Source organism: Chelmon rostratus, chromosome 9 (genome assembly GCF_017976325.1).
Source record: "Chelmon rostratus isolate fCheRos1 chromosome 9, fCheRos1.pri, whole genome shotgun sequence".
Classification (NCBI taxonomy): domain Eukaryota; kingdom Metazoa; phylum Chordata; class Actinopteri; order Chaetodontiformes; family Chaetodontidae; genus Chelmon; species Chelmon rostratus.
Genome location: NC_055666.1, coordinates 21,478,701 through 21,491,595, shown reverse-complemented (window position 1 = coordinate 21,491,595; position 12,895 = coordinate 21,478,701). Strand labels below are relative to the sequence as shown.

The 12,895-nt window shown below is 41.6% G+C and overlaps 1 protein-coding gene across 2 annotated transcripts in view; it reads right to left on the bottom strand.

Moving 5' to 3' along the window:
* Positions 1-6,968: 6,968 nt before the first annotated feature.
* The window catches only part of fgfrl1a (fibroblast growth factor receptor like 1a), a 69,100-nt gene continuing 63,173 nt past the window's right edge, over positions 6,969-12,895 (bottom strand). For both annotated transcript variants that reach the window (XM_041944696.1, XM_041944697.1), the window contains one exon: positions 6,969-12,522. In XM_041944696.1, the coding sequence (XP_041800630.1) occupies positions 12,098-12,522 (425 nt within the window). In that variant the 3' untranslated portion in view covers positions 6,969-12,097. The remainder of the gene's footprint in view (positions 12,523-12,895) is intronic.

Below are 12,895 nucleotides of genomic sequence, written 5' to 3'. Positions count from 1 at the left end.
TGATGCGGTGAAGCGGGTGGCAAGGACGGCCAGATGTGTTCAGACAGGTCGATTCTCTCTTTGTCGACCTGCGTTTTTGCCTCTATTGTCCCTGGTTGTCAGGGTGGTGAATGGTGTCTATTGAAGGCTCAGGTGTGACTGTGTGTGTGTGTGTTCTGGGTTTGTGCACACTATAATCAGGCACTTACGCCCATGTGTGTGTGTGCGTGAAGTTAAAGGGTATTGTACAGAGTCAGTAGGGCTGATCCTCCTCCGCGCTCCAGTGGGATTTGAAGTCGTTTCCTGTTTTTTAAGGTCCACTTAGAGAGAAATAGCTCCCTGGGGCAGACTAAGCTGTCATGGTGTCAGACCCTGACAGGGAGAAGAGTAAATCAGAATAATCTCTCCCTTATGCACACACACACACACACACACACACACACACACACACACTGGGCCATCTCTTGCAATGTACCCCGCACAATTACAGTAATATTTAATTTTCTTTTTTAATGAAGTCACACCGTTCTTTTCTCACGCAGATATCTCCTCCTTCTTGATCTCTGTCTCCCTCTCTTACTTTCTCTCCTCTGCACACACACACACTCTCTCTCACACACACACACACCTTAACATGGCTCCAGGCTGTACAAATGAGCCCTGCCACTTCAGAGAGCTAAAGAAAACTATTCTGATGTCAGTGGTAATTATTCAGCAGCGTGTTCCCACAGCTTGTCCACCCCTCCCTCTCTCTCTCTGTGTCTCTACATCTCCATCTTCCTGTGTGTGTGTGTGTGTGTGTGTGTGCGTGCGTGTGTGTGTGTGAAAGAGAAGCTTCTCTCTTAATCTGATCCAGATTTCACACTTTGTCACTCAGTATTTCATTCTTGTACCTTTGGTGCTGTAAGTGTAATCCCCTCTAGGCAAGACACGACATGAACTAAATGATTTCACACTGGAGCTGTTTGTCTTTCTAAGGGGCACAGAAAGTGTTCCTGTGTAGCCTTACAGTGTGATATCTGTGATCCCCTTACCTTTACTGTTACACGCTTAAAATGTATACAACAATAGAATAGGACTTATGAACATCCACTTGAATTTATCCACTGGATTTATATGATTTTTTCCAGACTGTCCAAGTTATTTGTATACTCATACCCTGAAACCAAACCTTTATTATAATTTTATTATTTCAAGCAAAGGATTGCAAGGTAAATCTGAGGGGTAATGAGATGAGCAACAAAATAGGAGAGATGGAGAAAAATAAGCTTTTTGCTGATTGTTGCTCGAGTTCTTTTTACTTTTCTCACATCTTTTTCTTGTGACATGCAGAAAGTTTTAGTTCTTGAAGGATAAAAAAAAAACTATGAATATGAAACAACATCAAACAAGGAATCAAGGAGTAAAGGTGTTTCTCTTTGCTCTCTTTCCTCTTTCCATAACATAACAGCACAAAGCAAATTCATCCTCTGAGGACCCACAAAAACTTTATTGGTTTTCCAAAGAAGTCGTTGAAGTGTTTTGTCTGGTTTCATTTGATCATTTGTGTCATCATTTAACGAAATATATCATTTACATGAATTAATGTGAAAATTGTTTTTTTTTTAAACGAAATATGTTGTTAAATGAACTGTGTCTGATTTAATGGATAACAGCTGAACTCTTTCATCATTATATACATGATGTTACATCAATTTTCCATATTGATATCACAAAAAAATCCTCATTTATGTGTTGATATTCAGTCATATTTCCTAGAACTGACCTCCGGTTCCATAAATATAAACCATTACTTCTACACATGGTTGAGTGAAATCATTTATAAAAGAAGTGGAGTTACTGTCCGTTGCACTGACTTGACATTAAACGGATTGACCTGTAGATGGCACTGTAGTCTATCTCAACCTTGCACAAGTCATGGTAACTCCAGTATGCATTCCTCTGCTGTGTGTGATGGCCTTTGGACCACAGCTGCCTCTGATAGGGATCGACAGGATGAGGAAGGAGCATAGGAGGTCTCACACACACACACACACACGTGCACACACACACGTCTATTAACATCTGCTGCTTTTGAAGAGGGTGAAAAGGATGTGATCGAGGAATTGCTGGACACACACACACACAAAATTTTGTTGCATTTTAGTGGAGGAGAGCTGAATAGGGGCAGTTTATGAGTCAAAGAGGAACAGGTGAGGATGGGTGACCTGGACCACTCATACTCTCTTCAACACACACACTCGCACACATAAACAGGCATCCCACATGTGAAGGCAGGCAGGCTGTTGCCTTTGAAGGGGCCCGGCCTCCTCCAACTGTCCCATGCATGCTTGAGTGATGTCAGCACGGCTGTGGAAAGATTCCTTTCCTGTCATACACACACACACACACATACCTAATACACACACACACATACAACTTCCTTATCACACACAATCTCTTTTCACACACACCAGCTTACACTGCCTTTTTTACTCCTTTCTCAAACAAATCCACACACACACTGTTGCTTGCATAACACACACACCGACTCTGACTTTCTTCCTCTACACACACACACACACACACACACGCACACACACACACACTTGGCAGGATGTGCGGGGAGAAAAAGGGGCCGAAAGACAACACCGAGATTAGGAGGCTTTTGTCACGGCTCTGTGGCAGACTTTAAAGGCCTTGGCTCCCTTCCCCTCTGCCAGATTTCTTTCTTTTCTCACCCTGTCTGTCCACATCCCTCTCTTTTCACGGGGGGGAAGGTAAACATTTGGTACAGAGAGACAGAGGAAGGGTGGAAGGGAGGGATGGGTGGAAGAAGGATGGAAGCCGCCTGTTGCCCCCTTTTAGCCTCTTTTTTGTGTTTTTGTTTTCCTAGTTTTAGTGGCGGCTTTGTGGCTGTGTGGAGGATGAGTGGAGAGAGGGAGAGGTATGCAAACAGAGCAGCGCTTCAATGCCAGCCAGGTGTCTCTGTGTATGTGAATGTGTATGCGATGCATGCATCTGCGCTTCCATGTGTAGCTGGGTGCACATGTTGCATATGCGCTTTCCGTCTCTTGCAGGTGAGTGCGTGTATGCATAGGTATCCTTCGGGTTTCTATGAGGAGATGTGTGTTATGTTTTCTCCCAGGTGCGTGCCTGTGTGTCAGCCCTTCATGGTCACTGACTCCATTCACCTGAGCCGTCCTCTCACAGTGAAAAGGCAGTTGCCGGTAAAAAGCTCTTTGGACAGCTTCTCTTCATCACCAACCACAGCTGCTGTTGACTCAAGCGCCCAGGAATCTCCTCCATGGGTTCACACCCTTTTAAACCAGCCAACTGCACACCAGAACCCACTCTGCGAGCGGGCAAAAGGTCCTGCAAGACCTCAAGGTCTAAAGGACGAAACATTTGCTCTGCAATGGACACGATTCAGTCAAAATGCAGCCATCTTATTGGCCAGAGGAAGTAGGGCAACAGAGAAGAGCAAACCTTCACCCATAATTGTGATGGCTTACTCAATAATTTCTAGTAAAAGTATGCTCACTATTTGGAGCAGCAGGCAAATGCGCCAACATTTAGGGAAAACTTGACTTGCAAAATCTACATGTTTAGCCACTCTTTGGTATTCACTGGACTACAAACATGCCACATCATTTCTGGTAACTGAAGCTTAAAGAGCCGTTTTTCTCTATAACCACCCAAAAAGTTTACATTGCTTTGTGAAATTAGTGATGTTGACTGAAGGTTCACGTCAAAAGAAAACAAAAGGAAACAGTGACCTCAACCCAACAAAGGATTCATCCTTCATCTCAACAGCTCAGGAATGGCTTTAGAGAATTCACACCCTTCTGCCTCACATTTTTCCTTTCTAAGAAATCTCTGTAGGAGCCTTTTTAAGTGTCTGCCTTTCAGTTAAGGCATCTCCCTGCAAAACAACAACGATCAACATTTTATCTGTGTGAGGGATCAGATTTCAAAATATGAAGGCTGCATGATGAATCAAGGTTAAACTACAGACAACCTGAAACCTACTTCTTTATTAATCGCTCTTTGTATCTGTCTCTTATAATCAACACAGAACCGTCAATATGCTGTATAGTGTGAACAAAGTCTTGTCAGTGTTGTTAGCTAGTTTGTTCTTTTCACTGAAATTTTCCTTTTTGAATTTCTTAGTTATTCTTATCAAACCTCTATTACCTTTACATTATAAATAAGAATTGTACACTCCAGGCTTTTCCAATCGGGATGTAAGAAGCTCAGAGTTTGATTAAACTGCCTGTCAAAAAAAAAAAAAAAAGGAAATAACAGCAAAAAGATTTCAAAATCTGTGATTAAGACAGTTCACATTTATACTGAGAAATGACAGAAATTGTCCACTTGTGAAAACGTCTTTCCTCCGTGTTATAAAATACTTGGATCAAAGACTGAGAAAACCTTTAACTGGACGAACCACCTTGTGAAATTATACACAGCAGACTTTAAAATAATGCCCGTGGTCACACTGGGGACTGGTCAGCAGTGTTTTTCTTATTGTTTCTAATGTATTTGAATGGTCATTCGAGACGTCAAATACCTGCATGTATGTTTCTCGGCGCTTCTGTGTAGCCTGATACATCATGTGTTTATTGTTGTAAGACTTTCACTGTTTTCACTTCTTGGCCTGACCTCTGTTGGAAAAACTTTCAATGAGACTGTCATAGACACAGTGAAATAAAATAAAGAAAAAATAAATCTTTCTCTCTAAGATATTGAAAGTTATTTCACTGTTAGATCCTTTCAAAGTGGAGGCCACTCATTTAAGGATTGTTAGGAGCAAAAAAATATACAGAAAAATTGTAGAACTTATTAATTTCAGCCTTAATAACTGATGACTTTGATGGAATGACAAATCAAAGTAGAGACAGACGGGACAGAAGGGTCTCTGTGACGCTTCCTCCTCCCTTCCTGTTCTGCCACACCTCCACACTCTTCCCTGATCTCCCCTCCATTTTCTCGTCTCCTCTCATCACAGCAGAGCAGCAGAGAGCTCAACACATCTGTCAGCAGCTCAGCTCTGTGTCATCCTCCTCCTCCCTGCTTGTCTTCATCTTCTCCTCCTCTGTCTGTCCTCCCGCATCTTCCTCCCCCCTGCTCTTCAAGTCAATCAAATTCACAGGAGATAACCGGGAACACAAAACGCAGGAAAGGGCTAATCTCCGAGATAAGGAAAGAATGAGAGCTGAATGTCAAGGAGGAGAACAACCCAGGAAAGTCACATATTTACCTTATACAGTATCATTAATCAGGCCAGTTTTTTTTCCTGCTCTTATCTCGCTCTTACAAAAATGTAGAATGTAATATGTCTTTCATGGCTTTAAATCTCGCACCTCTGCTTTTTATGTATTACCAGTGAAGCTTACCAGATGCACAGAAATCCATGGGAGCCAGGATTTCTAAGGTTATGTCTTATAGTCAGGAGTAACTGTGCAGACATTTAAAACCGCAGATTCCTGTTAGGTGATTTGCTTCTTGGTATTTTTTCTGCTTTTCCTCTCTCCAGCCCTCCAAACTCTTTACTCAGTCTTCAACCTGACAATCCAAAAAGTTATGAAACAGCACGTTTTAATGATCCTGTTTTGGTCAAAACATCCAGTACATGAGGGCAAACGGTCATAGATATTATCCATTTTATATGTGATGTCTGATCCAATGGAAATGAAATTTGTGAGAAACAAGGACGAAGCAATTACAGAACATGGGCAGATGCCGGAGAAGTTTAATTTTTTTGGCCTTTGCAGGATAACTCTTTCTAACAAAATGTCTTTCGATCTGGCTTTTGTTTATTGCTTTATATGCGGTTTCATAGTTCTGAAAAGTGATGTTCAAATTAAACTACGGAATGATAATCGTCATATGACTGAATGGTCGGTCTTTCCCTGAAGTCTGGTACCACACAGGAGGAGATGAGTTTTTCAACAATTATTTCCCTGAAATAAACAGCGGAAGATTTTGGTGGGCAGCTCGAGAAGCAATGGATTACTTACAGAGGCCGAGGGCCCAAAAGCATCAGGGGCCCCTCAGCCTGAGCCACTGCATGAAGCAAATGTTATTAAAGCTGTCATAATCAATATTTTTATATCAAGAATCGATTGATAGCTATGTGTAAAGCGAATGGGGTTTGCAGCTCTCATCGCTAAGGAGTGTTTTAGCATTTATCAGCTCATTTACACCTAAAAAGCTCTGATAAACCCACTGCACACTGCCTGCGTCGAGCTGGTGAACACAGTTAAGCAGCTAAGGAGTCAGATATTTTCGTCAGCAGTTGTGAGTGAATATTTGAACAGAAAACACGACTTCAAATTCCTGCTAATGTAGCTGCATGTCTTCTGAATGTGTAAATAGGCAACTGTTTGCAAGCGTGTTAGCCATATTGACTTTATAATGTAATATTAAGTTAATGTTTAAGCTTGTTCTGCTGCCCTCAAGTAGCCAAAATAAATGGTTAAAACTGCTTTAAGGTGTTTGCTGGAAAGTCAAAGAGTTAAGCCAAAGGTAAGCGTGTCCCGTGCTGTGAAAGCCAACTACAGATGCTCAACTTCATTAGTCCAAGGATGTTTCAGTCAAGCAGTTTCTAACCCTATGACCTAAACCCCTAAAGAACATGCAGAATACTGCTTTAAGTCATTCACTATTATCTTACTCTGTTCCTGTTGCCCTGTTGCCACCTCCACCCTTTCGCAGTGCCCCATCTGTTTTCTTTCAGCAGAGATGCTGGGCCTTCACACCCTCCATCTGCACGCACTGCGTGTCCATCTTTCATCCCTCCAGACAGACACGCTGACAGATGAAACGCCGGCTGCAGCTCTCGCAACTGAAGAGCTACAACTATTTAGAGAAGGAGGTTCACTTAAAGACAGTCCCATGGCACAGGGAGGTATTGTGCTGGACTGGACTGGAATCTCGTTCTGTGAGGTGACAGAGAGAGGCAGAAAATCGAACTAAAAGACAACAATACATTGATTGAACTTTTTTTAATGGCACCAATAACATGATTACAATGGGAGAACACAAAATTTTAACCTAAATGACAATAGACTGTACAGGATTGTCGATACAAAGATAATCGATAAAATTTCGTATATTCCGTCAGCGCGTATAAATACAGTATCTTACAATGACATGAACATGGTATTTGCTACATAGCTTACATTACTATTATAAGACAAAATCCACTCATGCACTATAATGCCCAATTATATGAAACAAACAAACATGTTTTAATGAAAATAAATTAGAAACACGTGTTCTTTTTGAATATTGAGACACTTCAGCATTTGTTTTGTGGGCCAATGTGTTGCTAGAGCTACTGTCTGGTCCAAAGCATTCGTCTACAATAAACAGTTCCTATAATTTCAACACTAATGTCATTCCATGTACATGCTAGTGGTAAGTGTACATATACACAGTCTATCGGCAGTCCATTAGCTTTGACACAAAAAACTTCAAATGTGTTTGAAATGTGAAATGAGCATAAAAAAGGGATCTGATGTAACGCCGGTTTTCACTGAAGAAGCCCTGATGAGGGAAATGTTAGTGTTCAGGGTGACTCAACAGATGTTGCAAAAACAGTAACCGGGGGGGCACAAAACAAATAGTCCACTGCTTTATGATATGCAAATCTGCAAGGTCAAGCACTTTATATGTCTGGATATGCTCCCAAAACTATTAGAATTTCACATTTGGATGTAAGAGTATAATGAGCTGCATGATGTGTGTATTTATGTTTCCATGGCAACACCTTAGTTTGAGCTGTGAATGTGGACTGTGATGTGGAGTCATCGTATTCCTATAGTTGGCTATGTTTTGGCACTATTTAACTTTACTAGCATCTACTGGGTTTTAAGATGTACGGCACCTATTCCACCCAGGCCCCTAAATCTGAAAGTATGAGAAAACTGTGTCAGAGGGAGAGCTACTTACGTTTCAAAACCTATTTTCAGTTAAAGCTGAAGAAGAATAAATGAACAGGTGTCTCTGTTTGGAATTGTACCTTAATCGTTTTGATATAAGCTTATTATGCTGTTCTGGTGTAATGAAATTTGTCATTTTTGATGCATTTTAATTGTTACACAGGAGAGAGGGAAGCTGAAAAGATGAACACCAAAGACAATATGGCTGTCTCAGTTGGGGTTAATTTTGTGAATTTATTCAAACACGTCTTTGAATAAATTCACAAAATTAACACCATTAACTGGTGTGGCTCGTCTTATCTGATGGCTGCATGTTTTATAGGCAACAACACTTTCTTAAACGTCTTATCATTCAGGAAGTGAAATAATGCAAAAAGTAAACCCTCTAAAACGAATTAAAACATACAAAGAAAGAGACTGGAGGCTTGTCTAGTAGTTGCTTTCAAAGCTGTGGTCTGCAGGCTCACCGTTCTTTTCAGGACAAAGATAACACACCAGTTAGTATCATAGAAATGGGAACATGGATATATTTGTATATCCTCCTACTTGAGTTTGAAGATTTAAGTGCAAAAACACAGAAGAACGAGCACATGCGTAACTAAAGTTACCAGATGATTGCAATATATCACTTCCTGTCGCATGGTTGTTTAAACACATCCTTGTTAAGTTCTCACTGCTGTGTTTCATCCTGAAGATGGTCTGCAGAGAGAAATGCTGGCATGATGCAGAGACAATCAACTGCACAGCAAGCCAGTTTCTGCATTTTTTAATTCTTATATTAAAGCATCTCTGGACAAAGTCCCCCCGCTGTTTCAACCATGCACACGGCTGAGCGCCTTTAAGAGAGGGTAACCTCAAACAGATGAGTATCTAAATCTTATCTTAGCATATCATTTGACACAGTTTTTAAACAGTGGTCAGATTCATGAGCTCGCTCACAGATGGACAGCTGAGAAAGAGCGAGTGAAAGTGTGTTACGGTAACTGGAGGCGCACTAAAGGGTTTGTTGGGGCAGGTTTCCAGTGAGGTTAGTGATTTTTATGAAGGTGTGGTATCTCCTCCCAGGAGCTGTGAAAGCAAAATGCAATGATACAATCAGAGTAAAACTAACTCTAGGTCTGCGGCAAGAGGATTGTATACCTACGAGGAGGACTGCCTTTGGACAGTCAGCTCTGTCAGTGAGAGCAGCTCATGGACCAGTCTGCCAACACTTACCAGAAACTGAGACACGCATTTAAAATCACATTAAAATCATGGTTTAAAGGCAATCAAGTGTGTGACCGTGCTCTGTAACTTATTCAAATAATCTGAAGCATGCTTTGTTTCATTTCTTATGTATTACTATCCTTGTTCTAAAACGCTTTGTGTGTTCCTGTGAAGCGTGCTCTGTCACATGTACAGTATTGATGATGGACTGCAGATGAAATGGCACGCGATGTGGTGTGGGAAACTAACAATTAGCCAATCAGCGCCATGCGTGGGGCTAACACTGTTGTCAAGCTGTAAACCGAAACAGAGGAGGAGTAACGATGACAATGGCGCTACAGACAAGACAGACGCTGCTATAGAGGCTATTCTAAATCGATTAAATGTACCAATTACTTTGAACAGCACTCAACAGTGCTTTTATTCAGAGGGGAGATGTATTTCATGTTCTCCCCACTGTTAAATGTTGAACGCTGGCATGTTTATGCATCAGTGTCCACTTCAAATTCTGTCTAAAATCAGGCAAGAACAAACCAAGTAACTAGATGGGAATCAGTTTGTCTCTAAAACACCTTGAAGAAAACAGATATTTTGAAAATACAACACTGCTACTAGTTTTGCTGATAATTTTGATGCTTTAGTAGTTGTGGTTTTAAAAGGAACCTCTAGATTTTTTTGGATTTTGTGGACTTTTTTCATTATGATCGTTGGGATTTGCAGAACCCTGATGGCTTTCTGATGTGTCCATGCGGTCTAATCCAAACACAATATCACCACCCAGTAAATATGACCTTAAATCTATATCCACTCTCTCCAACTTGAGCTTATATTGGCTTGGAAAACAGCTAAATTGAGGATCATTTATATACTGAACTAATTGCTTTACTCTTAACAGCTGGTGGTGACCTTTACAAATCAAAGGCCCCGAACTCTCACACAGGTGTTTTCAGTTAATCTGGCTGATTAGACCTCTGAAGGACAAGTCAGGAGAGGCAACGCTGGGAATTACTTTTACGTTAATCAGATGATAAGTTTTCAGTTGTCCCACAGTCAAAAGTGCAACAAGGCTAGATGAGAGTGAGGGAAATATTAATCAAATGCACTTTACACATACTACACACAGTTCTTAGATGAGGTCTAATCAGCCAAAAAGAATTAAAATCCCCTGTGGGGCCGTACCATGGGTGTTAACATCAGACCAAATTGTAAACTAAAAGTGAGAAACTGCATTAAACCCACATGTAAATGCATTTAAAACAAATTTGTAGATCTCATCATTTAGAACAGCTTTTAAAGTGGTCAGTAAAATTAGTGGTAAATCTGCAGACGAGTGAATCAAAACATACAGAACCAAACATCCCAGACTGAATGTCTCAAGAAATGATGATAAGTCATTGCACTAAGAGCAGTTTATGTACTTGTAGCTAGTCAGTGGGTACTGCTAGCTTTCTGCAGAATATATGGCTCTAAATTTAAGTGACTGAAAATACAGATGCTTGATTTTACCTTCTTACTATCTAGAATGTCTTGACTGCAACATCTTCCATTTTCAGGGCTCTGCAGGTGAGAAAGCCCTTTATCCAAAGCCTTTCATCTTTAGATAAAACCAACAGGTGAGTCCCTCTGCTTTGTAACAGACCATGTGTGGAGAAAGGAGCGCATGCAAAACCGGTTCCATTGCTTTGAGGTCACATTGTGAGGTGCTTTAAGAAGAAGAGTTAAGTCTCATCCTTAAGTTAGAGTTTAAGATGAAGTTCCTCTCTTTTAAGCCCCCTGAATCTCATACCAGATTAAGAAGAATCTGTGACATATCCAATGATCCAACAGTGATCCACGAAATCTGGAAACAGTTCTCAGAAGGCACCGTTGTACACCGAGGCGTTGACGATCATCATCCCTTTGTGCTGTTGGCTAAAGAGGCCGACATGAGGACAGCTGATATCCGCCATGCCTCTCTTGTAAAGTCAGCGAGCATCAATCAAAGCTGAAAAGGAGACGACGCAAAACAGGAAATGCCACCTTTCTCCAGGTAGTAAAGGGGCAGAAACTGTCATCAGATTTATGGAGGAGCTCCTTGACTGTGGCAGAAATGACAACGTAGCTGCTGCTAAAATCAGTCTACTAAGGCAAGATCCATGCTGTTTGAACTACCTAACCCAGTTTGACATCAAGCCCTTTTTCACACAGTACCCAGATAGCAGCTGAACCCGGCAGAAGCGAAAACCAGCAGCCACCATCCTTGCCGAGGGTGTGGACACCGTGGGAGTCTGTCTTGATTTGTGTTTTTTTATGGCTCAGTTGGGCTGACGCCTGAGATATACTCTGAAATTATGCTATTACATTACACACATGCTATATTGTTCTTTATAGATTATCCAGGATGAAGGAGCGTGCTAAATGCCATATAATCATATTCCACTATATACATGAGTAGCTATAGTTGGAGGCTGTATTTCTGCTGTTACTGAGGAGGCTGTGGTTGCGTCCAAACTACTAAAAGAACAGAGGCAGATAAATTGTTGGGTTGTTAATTTACCTTGAAGCTACAGAGTTCTTTGTGGCTTCAAATAAGGCCTTTGAGCAAAAAAAAAAAAAAAAAAATAGAGATTTAAACATCTTCAGAAAAGATCTCATATAAAAAAGGCTTGAATAAAACATGTTTCGGGATTTTTCTCTCATAGATCTCACTGGATTCAGCCCCAGATTGGCTAAAAATAAGGATCTTTGTCTTCTTTACATTCTTCATTGTTTGTGTTTCGAAAAAGTCTGTGTTGACACGATAATGTGGCTGCAGCAGGATGAGGACGAGCTGCGTAATCCCATGTTTCTGTATATGAATCTGCACGGTCTCTTGAATGTCGCTTTCTTTGTTCTCTGCTCTGTATGCCAGCAGTACGGACTGTTGTGAATAAATCTGCATGTACAGGAACATGTTCACGTAAGAGTTGAATGTGAGACGCCAAAGCGTGCTGCTAGCCTCGATGCTAACACTGGTAGTGAATATGCTGGTGCTGGTGTACTTTCCCGTCCACGTGTGAATGCGTGTGTGTGTGTATATCCGTGTAGATCTTCGGGTAGACCTTGGGAGCCAATCCAGAGCCTCCCTGAGCCAGGAGCAGCTGCTGATGGGCAATGTAGTCCTCATATGAAAGGCAATCTTTATCCCCGTTAGCCTGTTGAGGAGGCAGCGCGGCGCAGGCTCTCTCACGATTGGCCGCAGGCAGGCGCTGGGCAGCGGGAAGAGCAGAGGAGGACGAAGAGGAAGAGGAGCAGGTACGTTTTGATTGGCAGAACCAGAGGAGGGCGGTGCCTAGGATGAAAGCAACACCTGCTGGTATCCCGATAATGACGGGCCAGGGGAGGCCTGGCGATGTTGCTGTAGGGACAGCGTTGGGTTGGGGCTTCAGATCTGCAAAGGAGCAAGAAATTTAGAAATTAACCTAAGGAAAATGACAGAATCATCTGTCTGGATGATAAAATGACATGCTTCGTTGGTTTGATGGGTTGAGCAACACCCTGCTGGTGATGGCAACATGCTAGTTACGCTAACATGCTGTTAGCTTGCTCTTGTAAGTTAGCATGTTAGCTGATGGTGTTAGCTGGTGGTGTTACATACAAAGTTGAATACTTTGTTGCTTGCTAAAGCGAGGTAGCTGAGAAAATTTTGGTAGTTTCGTGGCTCAGGGAGCACAAAGTTAGCTTAACATTGTAAGCAGGTTGTTCTTAGTCAGCATATTGTGTACAGAAGCGTATGCTTCGCAAAGCCAGTGAGGCCAGCTAAC